Source organism: Monodelphis domestica, chromosome 1, assembly GCF_027887165.1.
Source record: "Monodelphis domestica isolate mMonDom1 chromosome 1, mMonDom1.pri, whole genome shotgun sequence".
Taxonomy (NCBI): Eukaryota; Metazoa; Chordata; class Mammalia; order Didelphimorphia; family Didelphidae; genus Monodelphis; species Monodelphis domestica.
In genome coordinates, this window is record NC_077227.1 from 206,615,182 (window position 1) to 206,636,034 (window position 20,853).

The 20,853-nt window shown below is 39.9% G+C and overlaps 1 protein-coding gene across 1 annotated transcript in view; it reads right to left on the reverse strand.

Annotated features, from left to right (window-relative positions):
• The window catches only part of EPB42 (erythrocyte membrane protein band 4.2), a 28,472-nt gene extending 8,602 nt beyond the window's left edge, over window positions 1-19,870 (reverse strand). The window contains exons 1-7 of the mRNA XM_001364569.3: window positions 19,661-19,870; window positions 11,232-11,417; window positions 10,208-10,441; window positions 3,193-3,311; window positions 2,713-2,817; window positions 1,321-1,498; window positions 21-159 (exon numbers count right to left, since the gene is read on the reverse strand). Of these exons, the coding sequence (XP_001364606.1) occupies window positions 21-159; window positions 1,321-1,498; window positions 2,713-2,817; window positions 3,193-3,311; window positions 10,208-10,441; window positions 11,232-11,417; window positions 19,661-19,670 (971 nt within the window). The 5' untranslated portion in view covers window positions 19,671-19,870. The remainder of the gene's footprint in view (window positions 1-20; window positions 160-1,320; window positions 1,499-2,712; window positions 2,818-3,192; window positions 3,312-10,207; window positions 10,442-11,231; window positions 11,418-19,660) is intronic.
• Window positions 19,871-20,853: the final 983 nt, after the last annotated feature.

Sequence of the window (20,853 nt, forward strand, 5' to 3'; positions counted from 1 at the left end):
TCTCTCTGGGGTTTCCTCACCTGATTCGGCTTCCTTGGTCCTCTCCAGCCTGAAGCCCATCCTCATCATAATATTCATTCACAGTCAAGGCTCCTCCTGTGCCTTGGGCTGAGTCAAAGATTGTGATAACTCGGGCAGGGATTCCTAGGGACCTCAGCACTGTATGGTAGAAGGAGATCATGGATAAGTTTGGGCCCATGGTGACATGACGATCATATCAGGAAAGAATATTTATTGCATTCTACCTCTGTACAGAATGCTATCATAGGTGCTGGAGAAATTATAATTCAAGGAAAAGACTGTGGAATTTATACTCTGAACAAAAGTAATACATAAGACCATAGAAAGGTTTTCAAATGTGGAATCATACCCAAAGAGCTATAAAATTGCATTTACCTTTTGACCCAGCAATACCACTAGTAGGTCTATTTCCAAGGGAAAAAGGAAAAGAACCTCTATATTCTAAAAATTTACAGCACTTCTCTTTGTGGTAGCAAAAAATTGGAAATTGAATGGATGCCCATCAACTGGGGAATGGCTGAATGAGTTGTGGAATATGATTGTGATGGAATAGTACGCTGTAAGAAATGATGAGCAGGTTAGATTTAGGAAAATATGGGAAGACTTGCATGAAATAATGCTGAATGAAATGAGCAGAACTAAAAGAATATTGTATATAGTTAACAGTAATATTGTTTGGAATAACAGTGAATTACTAAGTATGGTTCCATATCGATCTATCTTTCTATCTGTCTATCCATCTGTCAGTCCATCTATCTGTCTGTCTATCCATCTATCCATCTATCTATCTGTCTACTTCTCTCTCTCTCTCTCTCTCTCTCTTGCTCTCTCTCTCTCTCTCTCTCTCTCTCTCTCTCTCTCTCTCTCTCTCTCTCTCTCTCTCTCTCCACCTTCTTTAATATGGGTTTGGGAGGGAGAGAGGGACAACTCTGAACTCAAAATGTATCACCTAAAAAATGCTTTTAAAGGTTTTCAAATAAAATATGTAAATAAATGCCAAAATGGCACACATATAGCATACACAGAGAGGTAATATAATGTAGATTCAGATACACACATAGATATGTATTCTTATATATCTATAGATATACATGTGATGTATATGTCTACATATGTAGGGCCTTTGGGAATTCTGAAATGGAATGAGTCCTGAGGCAGGATAGGATTAAGGTAATGTTTCATCTGTGTTTGAAAGAAGACTTGATATTCTGAGAAGGGAAGAGTATTCCTTTCAAATCATAAAAATATCAGTGACACTAGAGAGCTGTGGGAGCTAGGCAGGTAGGAATTGCCTTTTACCTGAACAGGTGACAGCTGCCAACACCCAGGCCTGCTTATCAGGCACCTGCCGCCCTTGGCCAGTGAGCCAGTGCCTGAGGATGGGCAAACTCCCTCGGCGCTTATACAGGAATCTCTCGTCCTTGGAATCTTGGATTTGAGATGTGGTCAGAATACTCTTCTCCTTCCTGTCATTCAGCTGTTGGAGAATTGGGTATGGGAGAGAGATGTTAGTACTGATCTCAGACACCTCAGAGGAAAAGGTCCTGTGCCAATTGGAAGTGAAAGGCCTTTTTCTAGGTTTTTTGTTTTTTTTGAGGGGGGGGGGGCTCTCTAGCCTTCTTAGTTTTTCCTCATTTTTGACCTGTTTTCTTTCTCCTTTCTTGTCTTCTTCCTTCTTTTCCTTCTTCTTTTTCTCTCCTTTCTGCTTTCTTTTCTTGTCCTTCCCCTCCATCTCTGCTCTGCTTCCTCTCCTTCTCTTTTTCATTTCTATACCCTATTTCTATCAGGCCACTCTATACCCTCTCCTAGCCTAACTTCCACTACCCCCCGCCCCTCATCCATTTCTTCATCGAAGTGACCAGATCCACTCATGAAAAATGTCATTCTTTTGGAAGGGTTGTAGACAGCCTGGGGAAAACACCAGGAGAATCTGTAAGAAATGGCATTATGGTCAATCCTGACTCTGAGACGCTTAAGTACAATTTAAAAATCAAATCTGCATAAATATGGAAATAGCAAATATTAGAGATAGACACTTCCCAAGAACCCTAGCCTCCAGGAGGGAGAAAGAATAAAACAAATGGGATTCAAAACTGGAACATAAAATTGGGTCATATTTTTCCCCCTATTTCCAAAGTGAGTCTTCACCAACACTTATTAAATGACTATTGTATTCAGAGCCCTGTGTCAGGTGCTAGACGGATGCAGAGCTTAGTACTTCTTTTTTCTTCATGAAACCTTTTCTGATTCTCCTCCCAACTGCTAGTGCCTTCCCTTCCTAACTTTGCTATTGTTATTTAGTCTTGTCTGACTCTTTGTGACTCTGTGGACTATAGCATGCCAAATACTATCCTAGGGGTTTTCTTAGCAAAAATACTAGAGTGGTTTGCCATTTCTTTCTCCAACAGATAAAGGTAAAGAGAATTAAAGTGGCCTGCCCAGGGTCACACAGCTAGTGTCTGAGGTCATATTTGAATTCTGGTCTATCCTGACTCCAGGTTCAATACTCTATATCCATTGAGCCACCTAACTACTTCCTCTTCCCTACCTACCTAGTATTCATTTTGTAATTATACAAGAGGAATCTATAAATACAGACAGCAATATGGACATAGAGAGACAGACTTACACACACACACACACACACACACACACACACACACACTGGGCTTCTTCATACCATTCACTTACCAAGGCTCCAAGCACCCGGGTCACATGGATAGGGTCGTTCCTCTGGTCCACTTTCTTATCTACTTCCAGTAAACTGAGACTGAGATCAATGACATTGACCTCAAACTGTAATTGCAATGAAGGGGGGAATGTGTCAAAGTCCTTAAAAGACCTCCGCTGTTAATCTTTTGTAAGAAAAGTTTCCAACTTGAGACATCCTTCCTCCCCCTTCTCCAGAATCTTCCCCCTCCCTTCTCTTGCCTAACTGGTCCCTCTTCTCCACCCTCTCTGCCTAATCAAGAAACTCTCACTAGATCCTGTTTCTTCTTCCTTCTCCATGCTCTGGCAAGGGTTTGTCCAATCAAGACATTAACTCAGAGGAAAAGAATGACCCACTGAAATGCCCTGAGACCAAGGAAATTTGAACTTCCATCTTTGAAATGGACACTGAGATTGGCAACCCACTTGCCCCTGTCTGTCCTACCCTAAGAGTTCCAGTACCTGGTCAAAGTCCCAAGGCTGTGGCTGGATGCAATCCGACGTGCCCAGATAGATGAATCCATCCTGGCTCAGCAAATATTCCTTGCGCTGGGCCTCATTCTCCAAGAATACTGCATCCTCTAGTGGACAAGATCAAAGTAAGTATGTGCCAGGAGCCATCAAAGACCACACTGTTTGACACGGTCACATGTGGAAACCAGGGACTGCAAAGCAGTCCCCAGGAAAGAGGGAAACACCCACTGAAACCCCCCTAAGTGATTTTCTTATTAATATCCCCTTATTATTGGAATTGCTATGATTATTATTCTTACTTATCCCCAGGAAAAATAGATAAGAACATGCTTGCAGGGTTAGTACAGATGTCCCACTCTATCCCCCCAGAATATTACCAGGAGATCCCACTTACAAAATTAAACCTAAGGATTCTTATATACCCACTTAGATAGGACCCTCTTTTCTAGGCATAAAAACTTCTGGTAAATCTATGCTCTGAATTCCCCAACCTATAGGGTCATGTTGATTCTACCCTCTGATTCTTCACTTAGCAACATTGTTTTTGTTAACTATATTTTTAGGTTTTGTACCTGTTGTTATGTTCTATGGAAACATGTATGTTGAAAAATGATTGTGTACCAGAAAAGCATGTACTCACTGAAGCTATAAAATAAACAGATCCTGAGCAATGGCAGAACACTGCGTGATGCCTAAGCATATGTCTGAGCACTCAGGCGTCTCTCATCTCTTATTTGCCTGACTGCTTCACCTAGTCAGAAGGACACCCCCCCCACCACTTTGGGAGACTGTGGGCTCGGCTCTCAAAAAGTATGGTACCCAGAATTATTCTCAATGGCATGACCTTCAATCCATCAGAGAAAAATGGCCAGGGTCAGTAGGGGGTCTTCCTAACCCTGGCTGTGGGCAATGAGAAGACTCACTTTTATCACTCCTTCAATAACCAGGCTTTGGGGGCCTGCTTTCTTTGGTGGAGAGCAGGAGATGTTATGAGGCTCCTAACATCATCATTATTTGTTGACACCTCCTGACTATGTGGAAAGAAGGCAAAATAATATATGCTCCTCCCTACCCTCATTCCAGACCTTTCAACTATAGCCAAAGTAGTAGGTCTCAGAAAAGAGGGCAAGGATCAACCTTGTGACTAGATTCAGGTAGCATCTTTCTGTTACTAATGGGAATAGGATTTTCTTGATTCAGAGCCAATGTGGAACTTGAAAAGGGATACCACAAGTGTCCAGGCTTGGCTCTCTATCCCCTGAGCCACCTAGATGCCCCCTACCTCCTACTCCTGCCAATCTGTGTTATTTACAATGCCTTCTTTCTGTTAATTATTTAGGTGACTCAGAGATAGTGTGTTGGGCCTGGAGTTAGTTAAGAAGTCTCATCTGGTGATTTCAAGTCTGGCCTCAAACATTTACTAGCTACATGATTCTGGAGAAGTTACTTAGTCCTGTTTGCCTCAGTTGTTGCAACAATAAAATGAACTGGAGAGCAAAATGGCAAACCATTGTAGTATCTTTGCCAAGAAAACTCCAAAAGGGTTCCCAAAGAATTGGACATAAATGAAAGTGACTAAGCAACAAACACTATATCCTGTTTTTGGCTTGCTTTGTATATATTTATTTGTATGTTGTCTCCTCCATTAGATTGTCAGCTCCTTGAGGACAGGAACTGTCTTTTTGGATTCCCTGTTCTTAGCACAGTGCCTGACACATAATAGACACTTAATAAATCCACTTCATTTATTTATTCTCTTTTGTGCATTAAAAATGCCTCTTTTCTCTTCTTTTCTTTGGCTACAATTCTTTTTCCATCTAGCTTCCAAAGTGATTCTCTTAATCTGTAGATCTCACTATGTAACCTCCCTTTTTTTCTGCCAAACTTTAGTGTCTTCCTGTTACCTCCAGGATCAAATATAAAGTCCTTTGCTTGGCATTTGAAGCTTTTCACAGTGTGGGTCTGTCCCAAAATTCTAATTTTCTTACATTGCACTCCCTTCATTGGACTCTATTATCTAGCAACACTGGTGTACTCAATTTTTTCAGAATGCAGTACTCTGCAAATTGGCAAGAGCTGGCTCCCATGTCTTTTTTTTTTTTAACTCTTCCCTTCTATCTTAGAATTAGCACCATGTATTGGTTCCAAGTCAAAAGAGCAAGTAAGAACTAGGCAAACAGGATTACATGACTTGCCCAGTGTTACACAGCTAAGAAGTATCTGAGGACAGATTTGAACCCAGGACCTCCCATCTCTGGTCCTGATTCTCAAACCACTGAACCACTTAGCTTCTCCATCCTCATATCTTGAATGCTTTTTCCCAATCTCTGACTCTTAGAATTCCTGGTTTCCTTTAAGATTTGGGTAAAGAAATAATTGGAAAAAACATTAATTGCTCATGGGTAGGATGAGCTAACATAATAAAAATGACAATTCTACCCAAATTAGTTTACTTATTCAGTGCCATACTTATCAAACTACCAAGAAAGTTTTTTACTGAATTAAAAAAAATTATAACAAAGTTCATTTAGAAGAACAAAAGATCAAGAATATCAAGGGTACTAATGAAAAAAAAAAGTGAAAGTTGGGGACCTAGCAGTACCAGATCTTAAACTATACTATAAAGCAGTGGTCATCAAAACAATATGGTACTGGCTAAGAAACAGAAAGGAGGATCAGTGGAATAGATTTGGGGTAAATCACCTCAGCAAGATAATGTATGATAAACCCAAAGATCCCAGCTTTTGGGACAAGAACCCACTGTTTGACAAAAACTGTTGGGAAAACTGGAAAATAGTATGGGAGAGATTAAGTTTAGATCAACATCTCATACCCTATACCAAGATAAATTCTGAATGGGTAAATGACTTAAATATAAAGAAGGAAACTATAAGTAAATTAGATGAACATAGAATAGTGTACCTATTAGATCTATGGGAAAGAAAAGAATTTAAGAGCAAGCTAGAAATAGAGAATATCACAAAATGTAAAATGAATAATTTTGATTACATTAAATTAAACAGTTTTTGTACAAATAAAGCCAATGCATCCAAAATTAGAATGGAAATAACAAATTGGGAAAAAATCTTTATAACAAAAACCTCCGATAAAGGTATAATTTCTCAATAAGCACTTAAAAGTGCTCTAAATCTCTTATAATTAGAGAAATGCAAATCAAAACAACTCTGAGGTACATCACACCTAGCAGACTGGCTAATATGACAGCAAAGGAAAGTAACAAATGTTGGAGAGGCCAGATTTGGGACAGTAATGCATTGCTGGTGGAGTTGTGAATTGGTCCAACCATTCTGGAAGGCAATTTGGAATTATGCCCAAAGGGCTTTAAAAGACTGCCTGCCCTTTGATCCAGCCATAACACTGTTGGGTTTATGCTCAAAGAGATAATAAGGAAAAAGACTTGTACAAGAATATTCATAGCTGCACTCTTTGTGGTAGCAAAAATTTGGAAAATGAGGGGATGCTCTTCAATTGGGGAATAGCTGAACAAATTGTGGTATATGTTGGTGATGGAATACTATCGTGCTCAAAGAAATAATGAACTGGAGGAATTCCATGTGAACTGGAACAACCTCCAGGAATTGATGTAGAGTGAAAGGAGCAGAACCAGGAGAACACTGTACCCAGAGACAGATACACTGTGGCACAATTGAATATAATGGATTCTCTACTAGCTGCAAAGCAATGATCCAGGACAATTCTGAGGGACTTAGGAGAAAGAACACTATCCTCATTCAGAGGATAGAACTGTGGGAGTAGAAACACAGAAGAAAGACATTTCTTTGATCATGTGGTGTGATGGGAATATGATTGGGGATGTAGACTCTTAAATGATCATTCTATTGCAAATAATAATATGGAAATAGTTCTTGATCAATGATACATGTAAAACCCACTTGAATTGCTGGTTGGCTGCGGGAGTAGGGGAGGAAAAGTATGAATCATGTAACCATGGAAAAATATTCTAAATTAATTAGTTTAATTAATTAATTTAAAAAATTTGGGTGAAGGACCTCCACCTCAAACCCTCTCCTGATAGCTACTGGTGCCAACCCCTCTGAAAATATCTTTTATCTCCTTTTATTTATTTGTTTTATACAACTTGATTTGTATTTGTCATCACCCTCATTGAAATGTAAGCTCCTTGAGGGCAGGGACTATTTTTATACTTTTTCTTTGTGTCCCCAGTCATTAGCAAAGCACCTGATACATAGTAAGCACTGAATAAATTCTTATTGATTGATTGGTTTATTTTGCTGGTTCTCCTTAAATACCATCTTTTCCCCATTCCCTTTGTTGTTGTTTGATTATTTCAGTTGTATTTGACTCTTTGTGATCTCATTTGAATACACACACACACATATATGTACATATGTTTATTGTTGTTTGTTTTTTGGCAAAGACACTGGCATGATTTCCTATTTTCTCTTCCAGCTCATTTTTACAGATGAGGAACTGAGACAAAAAGAGCTAAGTGACTTACCCAGGGTCACACCTAATAAATGTCTGAGGCCAGATTTGAACTCAGGAAGATGACTCTTCCTCAGGCCCATCACTCTACCCACTAAGCCACTCACCCATCCTCCCTTACCCCTACACTAAAATCTCAAGGAAAGGCATGTCTGTTTTATTGAGTAAGATTCAGTCCACCACAACATTCTATGACCATGAGCTCAATATCCCTGAAAATTACTGTCTGATAAGGCATATTTAGTCTAGCTTTTTGTGGTTGGCAGTCACCTGGCTGACTGAAGGTATGAACTCTACATTTGCAGATGGGTAGTTGGGCAAGTAGATCACACTATTTCATCTGAGGGAACCATCATCATCAGCTCTTAAAGAGGTGAAATTAGCACCAGAATCACACAACAGGAGCTCAATGGACTTCCGAGTGGACCTGTTAATAATGCTCCTTCTCAAAGAAGTGGGCAAAGAAGTATCAACTTCAAGTTGTGATACAAAGAATATCTATCTGAGTAGGATTCTGAGAAAGTCCCTGACATCCCTATCTTGCCCTAGAATGGAGGTAGGGGGAGGATGGAAGTGGGAAAGGAATGCCATCAAGTGAGGAGAGAAGTGAGATCCAGAGTGCTTTCATTCTGGGGGTTCTAAGTTGATCTAGAACTCTCACAGACTTCTTCCATTCTAAGAGTTCCATTTCTTCCAAACTGAAAGGGCAGATTGGGGAACTTGAGAAGACTATATGGGTTTTTAGCCAGATGGATGTCCTGAAGGCTAAGAAGTTCAGTACCAGAGCAGGAGGACACATTTCCTTAGGTTGATTTCCACTTGCCCAGCCAGATGCCCTAACTTCTCTCTAGAGTTACATGAGGGATTAAGATGACTCCAGGGACATAGGGAAGCAAAGACTGTAGAAGGAATGACTCCAAGACCCCGAAATGTACATCCTAATAATTCCCTCCAGTTCCTCATATTCCATGCTCTCCTCTTGGGCTATCAATCCCTTCATTCTTGGTGTCTTCTACAAAGATAGCGCAAGCCAAGATTTGAAGGTGCTCCTGAAATTTGGTGTCCTCCAGAAAAAGGTAATGTCTCATTGCAGGTAGTCATTATCAGCCACTTAATTGCATTCTTTAAGTCTGTTCTCTGACCCTTTTTTTTTTCCCTAGGCTTAAAATCAGGACACTCCTGTGCATGATCTCGATTAAATTTTCCTGCTGAGATCAAGAAGACACAATTCCAAGCATCCATCAGTTAATGAGTACAGATGACTTATGATCTAGTCCCCAAATGAGGTAGATATGTCCTTGGAATCTATAATGGATTTCTGAAAACAATTAACTTAATTACATTGCAGATGAGAAGAGGCAATAAAGTGCTGACACCCAGATAGACATGCCCAATTGCAGACAGGAAGAAGCTCCTGGAGGTAGATCCTCACAAGCCAAAGTGGTCAGCTTTTTTGAGACTGCTAAGTAGTTTTGCTTTCCCCAACTACTTCACGTTTGTTTTGTAGTTATTCTGCTTACTATTATTATTTTTTTAAACCTTTACCTTCCGTCTTGGAGTCAATACTGTGTATTGGCTCCAAGGCAGAAGGGTGGTAAGGGCTGGGCAATGGGGGTTAAGTGACTTGCCCAGGGTCACACAGCTGGGACGTGTCTGAGGCCAGATTTTAACCCAGAACTTTCCATCTCTAGGCCTGGCTCTCAATCCACTGAGCTACCCAGCTGCCCCCTTATTCTGCTTATTTTGTATATATTTGTTTACCTCTCTTTAACAGAATATACATTTTTGGGGGGCAGGGATTAGGAAGGAAGGAAAGAAGTTTTTATTAAATGTGCCAGGCACTAGGCACATAGTTTACAAATATTATCTCATTTTTATTGTTGCAAGAACCCTGAGAAGTAAATGTTATGATTATCTCCATTTTACCATTGAGAAACTAAGGTAGATAGAGGGTAAGTGACTTGCCCAAGTTCACAAAGGTAATAAATATCAAAGACTAGGTCAGAACTCGGGCCTTCCTGACTCCAAGTCCCGCGCTGTGCCATCGATTTCATTTTTTCTTTTTACAACCCTAGTGCTCTATACAACTTCTGGAGCATCATAGGTACTAAATAAATTCTTGTTAATTGATTGATTGAATAAGGAATCATTAAAGGCCTGCACAAATTCACTGTCAATCATACCTAGGTTTGCACTTTTCAGTTCTTGCACAGTTTTGCAAATTGCCAACCTTTCCATCCTTTATCACAAGCCAAAGTTGTATTTCCCTTGCATTTTCCTGGGGAGGAAAATGCTTCTATTCTCTGAATGGTTTTGTCCCTGGTTGATTGATTGATTGATTGATTGAATGAGTGGTTACTAAAGCCAAAGTAGCATTTCCCCAAATTTTCCAGGTCTTCCTGAATCCAGGTCCAAAGCTCTATCTATTGGGTCATCTAGTTGCCTATACACTAGACCCAGGTCCTCTGGGTCCATATTCTTCTCCAGCGAGCTGGTGCCCTAGGATAGAACTTACCTTGTGCCCAGGGATTAAAAAGTAGCGTGAAGTGGCCCAGGAGGTACTGAGTCCTTCGAGAGACCCGAAGCAGGAGGGAGTAGTGGCCAATGATGGCGTCAGCAGGTGTGGTCACCGAGATGGTCCACGTTTGGAAATCTCTCTCTTCTATTGCTGCACTCCACCATTTAGGGTTCCCTAGGCTGGTGATGGGGAATTTGAGCTTGGTCCTGTTTGTCTTGGAAGGCTCTTCCCCTGAAGCGACACAAAGGAATCACTCGGGCACTTGGTACCTTTGCTGATAACAAGTTGCTGGTGTGAGTGCAAATTAGTGGGGATGTGAGGTATAGAGAGATGTGTGTAAGTACCTGAGGCTGGATTTGAACTCAAGTTCTCCTACTACCTAGTTTAGGAATCTTTCTTCATCCCCTTTTCCTCACCCCCCAAACCCTTATCCCCAACCTTAATCCATTCCTTGGTTTGCTTTTTCCTTTAATCCAGGAAAATTGAATTTAGTATTTAATAAGTATAGTCAGGGTTCAGAGAATCTCACAGGGTACTAGTGGGACTAGCCATGAAAGCAGAGGAAAAAAGGGATGTGGGATGGAACTTCCAAATTCCCTTAATCTGAATTGTCCTTCCCTTTGCCCCCAACTGAAAGCTGGGTTCCTTGTCTCTATAAATTATATCCCTTGGACATCTCCCCCCCATAGTGGTCTGGCATCGATGATTTGGACCAATCTGCTCGTTGGAGGACGTCTAATCCTGGATGCAATTGTGACTTTACCTTTTAGTGCTCTGCCACATAGGGAAGGAAAGGGAAAGGAACAAGTACTCATTAAGTACCCACTACGAGCTAAGAACATTACGTGACTTATTCTGGTTCACACAGCTAGTATCTAAGGCTAGATTTGAACTCAGATCTTCCTCAATACAGACCCAGTGCTCCATCCACCGTGCCAACAGGTGACTCTAAAGAGACAAAAAAGGGCAATATTTCCCACCCACCTGGGAAGTGTGTCCATCCTCTGCCACAGTTACCCACCTGTTTGAGCCACAAGGGAGACCTTCTTTAAAACCTGGAAGAATCCTCGAACCGGTGGTCGGAAGTGCAGGGTGATGGTGAAGGGCTGTCCTCTGCGGACAATGAGGCGCCTGGAACTGATGCCCGTGGTGTGATGTTCTTCATGGTTTCTGGCTATCTGCAAGTCGCAGCTCTGGATATATAGGGCTATTGGAGGGAAATGAAATTGTGAGGTTTGAGCCAGTGTCTTAGATCAAGAAGTGGACTCGTTCTAGGTGTTGCCAATCTTTTCTGACCACGGTCCTAAAACCTACAATCTGCAGACTCTGGGATCCTCGAACCAGGGATCTGCAGCCTCTCTCATCACTAAAATTAATTCTTCCTTCCTTCCTTCCTTCCTTCCTTCCTTCCTTCCTTCCTTCCTTCCTTCCTTCCTTCCTTCCTTCCTTCCTTCCTTCCTTCCTTCCTTCCTTCCTTCCTTCCTTCCTTCCTTCCTTCCTTCCTTCCTTCCTTCCTTCCTTCCTTCCTTCCTTCCTTCCTCCCTCCCTCCCTTCCTTCCTTCCTTCCTTCCTTCCTTCCTTCCTTCCTTCCTTCCTTCCTTCCTTCCTTCCTTCCTTCCTTCCTTCCTTCCTTCCTTCCTTCCTTCCTTCCTTCCTTCCTTCCTTCCTTCCTTCCTTCCTTCCTTCCTTCCTTCCTTCCATCTTGGAGTCAACAAGGCAGAAGAGTGGTAAGGGCTAGGCAATGGGGGTCAAGCGACTTGTCCAGGGTCACACAGCAAGGAGTGTCTGAGGTCAAATTTGAACCTAGGACCTCCCGTCTCTAGACCTGGCTCTCAATCCACTGAGCTACCCAGCTGCCCCCCCAAATTTTTATTTCTATTGACCCAGAACCTCAGAGTTTTGTAGACCATAAGAGAGCCTTAGAGATCCCTTTCTGGAGGAAGAAACCAAAGGGTGAACAAGTGATTTAATTCAAGGGAGGGAAGGGACAAGAATTTGTTAAGCATCTACTATGTCATTGTGTTGAGAACTTCACAAAACTTTTCTCATTTGATCCTAATGACAGGCAGATATTGTTATCCCCATTTTGCTACTGGGGAAACCAAGGCAAATGGAAATTAAGTGATTATACAATTAGTAAATGTCTAAAGCTATATTTGAACTTAAGTCTTTCCAATTCTGGGCTTAGAGTTCTAGCCACTGTGCCATCTTTGTGCCTTTTTCTTAAATGCACAAAGAGGGGAAGCTGGATGGCTCAGTGGATTGAGAGGCAGACCCAGAGATGGGAAGTCCTGGGTTCAAATCTTGCCTCAAACACTTCCTAGTTGTGTGACCCTGGGCAAGTCACTTAACTCCAATTGCCTAGCCTTTACCATTCTTCTACCTCGGAACTGGTACTTAATATAGATTCTAAGACAGAAATTAAGGGTTTAAAAAAAAAAGATTTCATTTTTCTCATCTGTAAAATGATATATCTGGACAATATGTCCTCTAAGGTCTATTCTATTTCTAAATCCTTTAATTCTATGGATGAGATCACCAGGGGAGAAGATTCGGAGATAGAAAAGAGAAAAACTCAGCAAATCCACAAAGAGAGTAATGGGAGATTAGCTGATGTTAGAAAGTTTGTTGTTGTTTCCTTCAGGGAATAGTTGTTTTAAATATCTGAAATAATCAGCTTTTTGATGAGAAAGCAGGTGGTATTTGCTTATTCATCTTTTGCATTTATCTAATTGATCCTGCCATAGCTAGGGTCTGGCTAATGGCCTGGATAGTGGATCTTTTTTAAAAAATTAACCTTCTGTCTTAGAATCAATACGGTGTATTGGTCCCAAGGCAGAAGAGTGGTAAGGACTAGGCAATGAGGGTTAAGTGACTTGCCCAGGGTCACACAGATAGGAAGTTTCTGAGGTGTCATTTGATTTGAACCCAGGACCTCCTGGCTCTAGAGCTGGCTCTCAGTCCACTGAGTCACCCAGCTGCCCCCTGGATAGTGGATTTTACCAGGCCACTTTAGATTTACTTGATGGCAAATCTTTGGGCCACACAGAGACTCTTATGCTACATGTAGGGGAATGGCCTATCCAATAGATACAAGGTGAGTTGTTTTTTTTTTTAATAGAACTATGGAGGTGGGAAGAGAAAATAAGTACTTGCTAATGGGAAAAAAAATTAAATTAAAAAAATCAAGAGCTCTCTTAATTTAAACTGGCATCTTTCTCAATTCCCAGAGTGGCAAGTAGGGGTGAAAAAGGTAGAGATTAAGAAAGGGAAGAGGAATCATTTTATTTTTTCTATCATTTTCTTTCCTTTTCTTCTCTCTCCTTTTCTTATTGATGGTATAGCTGATGAAAGAAGAGGCCCATAAATTTAATGGTGACATCAAATTTAGGAGAGTGGCTAATATCTTCGAGAACTAGCTTCAAGTTCAAATATGACCTTGCCAAGTTGGAGAGTTCAAGATGAAAGTGGAGTGCCAGTGCCAGATAATTCACTTAAGTAGAAAAAACAAATTATACAAATGCAAGATTGGGCAGGAGTGACTTTGTGGGAGTCTTGCCTGAGAGAGAACCAGAGGTCTGAAAATCTTGGCAGCTGTATTGATTCAGCAATGGCTTAAAATTAGGGATTTTTATCACTATTACCTAATAAGATAATATTTATAAAATGCTTTACAGAGTTTCTGGCACATAGTAGGTGCTTAATAAATATTTATTCCTTCCCTCCCCTTCTACTCCCAGAATAATGAGAGGAGGTGGGGAACTGGCTTCTCTTAGGTAAGTAATTAGGATCCTCTACCTAAGGTAGACATTGTAATGAACATACTCATGGCATCTGAGAAGTCCAGAGGCCACAGATCACGGGGTAATTGAGGTCATTAATCCATCAAAGAATATTTAGTAATCGCCCACAATATGCCAGGTACTGTACTAGGGTCTGGTTATACAAAGTACACAAATTAAACAGAATCTTCCTTTAAAGAGCTTTCAATTTACCAAAAGGAAACAGCTAGCAGATTCCATTATGTCCCTGTCCCCAGCTTGTCTACACTAGAAACTTTGATGGACTTCCAACCACAAGGAAACAACAAGGTCATATATAAATAGATGCAAAATCTATGCAAACTGCAGATAAGGCAGGAGGAAGGTACAAATAACCTTCTATTTAGGAGGCACCTTTTAAGCTGAGCTTAGAAAGAAGCGAGGGATTAATATTTTTTATGGATTTTTATTGGTATCTTTTATTTTTACTTTGTCTAGACAATCCCCTGTATACCTCTGCCATCCTTCATGACAAATTTACTTTTAAAAAGGAAAAAGGGAAAACAAATTCAGCAAAATTGATCAATGCACCAAAAAATTCTGAAATTAAATACAGTGTTCCCCACCAAGGACAGTGACTTTTGCATAGAAGGGGGAAACACCTTCCTGTGTCTCTTCTTTGGGGCCAAATTTGTTCTTTATTCTTTCACATGTAGTGGTCATTCTTTCCATTTATATTGTTGTCATTTTATATTTAATTTTCTTTGCTCTGCCAATGTCACTTTGCATCAGGTCATGTAAGGTTTTCCATTCTTTTCTAATGTTTTTATGTTCATCAATTCTTCCATCTTATTCATGTGCCAAAATTTTGTTTGACCATTTCCCAAACCAATGGACATCTATTTGTTTCTAAGGGCTTGAGTACCACAAAAAATACTACTAGGAATTTTTTGTGCTATTATAAATATTTTGTTGTACATGGAGACTGCTTTTTGTTAATGATTTCCTAAGAATATAAGTCTAGTAGTGAAGTTTCTGGGTCAATGGATGTAGATATTTTCATGGCTTTATTTGCATAATTCTAAATTGTTTTCTAGAATTGTGGCTAAAAACTTTTTTTTTATCAATCCACCATTCCACCAACAATGTATGTCTCCACACAGCCCATGTAATAATATCTACTATACCCATTTTTTGTTATCTACCAATTTGCTGGATATGAATTCAAACCTCAGGGTTGTTTTGAGGTACATTCTTCTGATTAGTGTTTTTAAAGCATTCTCGTTAATAGTTTGCATTTCTTTTGAGAACTGTTTATATTCTTCCACCACTCTACTGGGGAAAAACTTTTGGTTTTACATATTTCTGTTTGTTTGGTTTTTTAAAATATAACTTAGCTATCAGATCTTAGTTAGAGATATTTAATTCTAAGAATTCCCTTCCCCCCAGCATAAAAGGAAGTTAGAGATTCCAACAGGCATAAATGAGGAGGAAGTATATACAGGAGATGTAAAGCACTTTTGCAAACCTTAACGTGCTATATAAATACTAATTATTATTATTAGGTTCTGGTCACCAGGTCTTAAGTTTAGTGATGACCGTACTGCTGATTTCAAGTAATGCTTATAGAGCAATATAAAGGATTGCTGGAAGTGTTTAATAATCTGCTTTCCAGAAATTAAAAAAAAGTAGGCATTTATATTTTTAAGTCTATTCTGCATTATTCAACCTTTCTTAAGTCTAGACAATCAACAAAATAATAAACAAGCCATAATTTGTATTGATTGCTGATTTCTGAGTTGCAAATGCTCACACTGAATAATTTAATAATCAGCTGATTAGAAATTATTTCAGTATACCCCTGAGGACATTCTAGGAATGGAGGCTAGCCTATGCAAAAGTATGGAGGTAACAATGAAATAGCATATGTAACACACATCAAGAAGGCCAATTTGGAAAAATCATTGAGTTAACAAAAGAAGGGGAAAAGTTTGACCTGCAACTCTCAAGTAAGTACTTGGCTTCTCTTTTGAGAACATTAAGAGCTAGAAAGAAAGAAAGAAAGAAAGAAAGAAAGAAAGAAAGAAAGAAAGAAAGAAAGAAAGAAAGAAAGAAAGAAAGAAAGAAAGAAAGAAAGAGAGGAAGAAAGGGGGAGATACAGAGAGACAGAGAGAGAGAGAGAGAGAGAGAGAGAGAGAGAGAGAGAGAGAGAGAGAGAGAGAGAGAGAGTACTGGCAATCCTTTCAAAGCTAGTGTTCCCAACTCTCTAGAATTGTCTTCCCCCAAGTTTTGGATCACATTCTCTTCTCTTTCCCTTGGAAATTTTATTCACTGCTACTGTTTCAACTAGTATTCCTTCAGAGATGACTCTCAGATCGTCTCCAACTCTACCTCTCTTTTGAACTCCATGAAACTGAACAGATGAAGAATGTCGATTGTTGCCACACTGTTCTGACACCCATTGATCTGGGATATCTTAGAAAGATATTGCAAATAGATCATGGGTTAGGTGTAGAACTGAGCAGAAGGAAGCAAATAGACCATGGATATCTTTTGGAAAATTATACACATTCACTGGTCCCAGGGTTCCCTGTTCTAAATCCAGGATTCTTTCCTCTATACCATATTGTCTGAGGACCAGACTTGCTCAGTTGGGATGGCTCATCTTAAGAGTAGCCACTACCAAGAAATGATGATGATGATGATGATTTTGATTTTGGTTATGGCAGCTCACAAAGTCATATTCTTTATGAGAGTGGAGAGACTGTGATCTTTATCTATGTAGGGATTACCCACACCAACAAAATCACTAATTCTTGAAGAATTTATGAAAGAATTAGCTGGTGGGATGGGACTAATAATAATCTAAAAGACTATTATGTTAGATCAAAATTTCAGACAGTCAATAAACATTTACTAAGTGCCAATTATATGCCAGGGTAACTTTGTAGCTCAGTGAATAGAATGCTGAGCCTGGAGTCAGGAAGACTGGAGTTCAAAATTTGGTCTTACAGGTGTAACCCTGGGTAGGTTGCTTAGCCCTATTTGCCTCAGTTTCCTCATCTATAAAATGAGCTAGAAAAGGAAATGGAGAACCACTCTAGTATCTTTGCCAAGAAAACCCGCTAAAACCCTAAAAGGGGTCAAAAAGAGTTAGACATGACTGAAATGACTATACAATAACTATATGCCAAATTCTGTGTTAAGCTTTAGGGCTGCAAAAAAGAGGCAAAAGACAGTTCATGTCCCTCAGGAGTTCATAATCTACTGAGAGAAACAACAAACAAACAAATATATACTGACAAATGGTATACAGACTAAAAAGGAAATAATTTAAAAAGGAAAGGCATTAGAATCAAGAGGTTTGTCATCTGTGAGAGGGGGTAAAGAAGGGAGGGAGGGAGACCATTTATATCTCACAATTTTGGAAAATGTATATTGAAAATTGCTATTACATGTAATCGGGGAAATAAAATGTCTTTGAATAAAACAAAAGAATCAAGAGGTGAGAAGATGGGAAAAGAAGTCAGGGAAGCCAGTGGGTAGAGAGAAGGCAGAGCTCTCGAGTCTTAGAAAGTGCCCAGAGCCAAGAGATGGAATATTTTGTTTATGGAGCAGCCAGGAGTCCAGAGATTGAAGAGGACATTTTGGGGGGAAGGTGAGGGAAACTTGAAGGGTGGGGGACCAGATTGCATAAGGGTTTTGTATGAAGGTTTTCACTATGGAATTCATCTGTTGGCATTTGTGCTTGTTGGCAAAATTTAAAGATTGGACAACCTGGCATTTGCAAATTACACATTTTGGAGAAGCAGCCTTAAGTGGTGGATAGAGAGATTGGCTTTGGAGGAAAGACAGCTTAGTTCTGCTATATGTGACTAGCTAAATCCCTAAATCTTTCTTCATTCCTAGTAATTTTCTTCCTTGCTTGCTTACTTGCTTCCTTCCTTCCTTTCTTTCTTTAACCCTCACCCTCTGTTTTCGAATCAATGCTAAGTATCAATTCCAAGGCAGAAGAGCAGTAAGGGCTGGGTAATTGGGGTTAAGTGATTTACCCAGGGTCATATAGCTAAGAAGTATCTGACTCCAGTTTTGAACCCAGGACCTCCTATCTCCAGGCCTGGCTCTCTAGCCAGTGAGTCACCTAACTGCTCCTACTCCTAGGAATTTTCTGAAACTACAAGTTATAGACTGGTTATGCAGATATACAGGTGGAGTGCTTTTCCACATTAGGACTTCCTTACATCAATGATATAGCTTCAGATCCTCCAACTCCCCCCTCAAAGTCTCAAATAAAATACAAATATATATGTTTAGAAAAAGGTCATTTAAAAACATATCCCTTGGAGCAGTTAGGCAATACAGTGGATAGAGGACCAGGCCTGGGGTCAGGAGGACCTGGGTTCAAATTTGGTCTCAGACACTGCCTGGCTGTGGAACCCTGGGTAAGTCACTTAGCCCCTATGGTATAGCCCTTGCCTCTCTTCTGTCTTTGAATTGATACTAAGACAGAAGTTGAGTTAAAAAAAAAAAAGAAAAGCATCCCACATTGCCCCCCCCTGCTAGGTTTCTACTTTGCTCTTCTATTCAAAATGAGATGAATATGAGAGCCAGGCCTAGAGATGGGAAGTCTTAGGTTCAAATCTGGCCTCAGACACTTCCTAGCTGTGTGACCCTGGGCAAGTCACTTGACCCCCATTGCCTAGCCCTTATCACTCTTCTGCCTTGGAACCAATACACAATATTGATTCTAAGACAGAAGGTATGGTTAAAAAAATATGAGATGAATAAATAGTAATAAGGAAGGATAAAACAAAGAAAGAGCATTATGAATATCAATTTAAAACTTTTAAATAAAATCCTAGCAAAAAGATTATAGCAGTATCACCAAAAAAGTATTCACTATGATCAAGTTAGATTTATGCCAGAAAAACAAATATAGTTCAAAATCAGGAAAATGATGAATACAACTAATCATATCCAATTATCATATTAAATATAATTAATCATATTAAATTAATCACACAATTAATGCAATTAATCATATTAAAATTAATAGAACTAATCATATTAAAAAACAGAAATAGCATGATGAATCAAGATAATTTTGAATTTATGCAATGTCATTTAAAAAATCCTTACCTTCTGTTTTAGAATCAACAGTAAGTATTTTTTCTAAGGAAGAAGAGCAGAAAGGGCTAGGTGTTCAAGATTTAGTGACTTGCCCAGGGTCACACAGCTAGGATGTATCTCATATCAGATTTGAACCCAGGTCCTCCTAATTGCAGGCCTGGCTCTCTATCCGCTGAGCCACCTAGTTGCCCATTTGTTAGTTAGTTTTGTTTTGTTTTTCCCTTTTAGGCATTAATCTCATGGTGAAATGCCTTCCAACAAAAAGTCCAGGTAAATACCTATAATGTCAGAGCACTCTCTGGACAGAGTTTCCATGGCAGGAGATCATTACTATATATTTATTTACTCCTTATCCCTCTAACCTCCAGAAGGATAAAGATACCTGGTTTATTTATTCATAGACCCATAGGTTCATATTTAATTACTTAAGTGGTTTTGACTCTTGACAAATGAGGTTGAGAAATTCACTTCCTAATTCCATCACTAACATCAATGCCTTTAATTCTAATGATAACTTCCCATGTACAGAAAGACAGGATAGACTGCATATCCAGCTTACCTTGTCCCATGTCTTGATGTTCCTATTCTCTACTCAACTGTATGAGGAAGCTCTCTGGTTCTCAGACTATTGTTTCTGGACTGACACTTTGAATCTGTTTCCCAAGTTGATGGTTGAAAGGATGGGCTTTAAGAACCTGTGAATAGCAATGGCTCATTTCCACTTTCCCTCTTGGGGCCCCACACAGGCTCCATCTCTTCTGCTCCCTCCCCTTTGGTTATCTTACTGACCTGTCCTCTGAAGATGACCCATTTTTCTCTTATCTTTGGACTCCATACTGTTTGGGTTGGGTGTGTTCTTAATAGGCTAGGGAAGAGAGCTATAAACTTTCTTGGCCTTGGACAAATATCACTCAACCTTTCTAGGCAGCTGCCCCTACAGTTGTCACATTGCTTTAGGTACAATGGGAATAAAAAGCCTGGAGAAAGAGAAATCTCAAGGCATTTCCATTTACAAGGATCAGGAAAAACTCTGAACATGAGCACAAAGTTTTTCAATGTCTGTCCTTCTACTTTTTGGCTAAGTCTGTCTGAAAAAGATATTGCTTAGTCATTTTGGTTGTGTCTGACTCTTAGTCACCCCTTCTTGGGAGTTCTCTTGACAAAGATACTGGAGTAGTTGGCCATTTCCTTCTCCAGCCCATTTGGCAGATAAGGAAACTGAGGCAAACTGGGTTAAGTGACTTGCCTAGAATCATACAGCTAGTAAGTATCTGAGGGTGGATTTGAACTCAGGGGGATGAGACTTCCTGATTCCAAGTCCAGTGTTCTATCCATTCTGCCACCTAGCCGCCCTAGTTTAAGATTAATTGAAAGACCAAAGGTGATAAGATTCATTTTGAAAATAAATATATCAGGAACTTCATTTCCCTTCCTTCTTCTGCTTTCTTTGGGTATAGATTAATTCCTAGAGAAGTCTTGGTTCTACTATTCTTCCACAGGCAGGTCAGGGGATTTTAAATCCTCCTCCAGTACATAGATAAAAAGTGCCACGGTCTCCTGTATTTGAGAGATGAGTGTGAAGGAACTGGAATACTTTCTCAATGGAAAGTACCAAAGTGTATGGGAAACACACTGCATGGGAGCTGAAGAAAGAACTACCTTACAGTGTGAAGTTGTTTTGTCCCAACCCAGTGTGGGTGATGGAGACTGGCTAGAAGGTGAGAAGGATAAAGTATGCTTCTAAATCCTTGG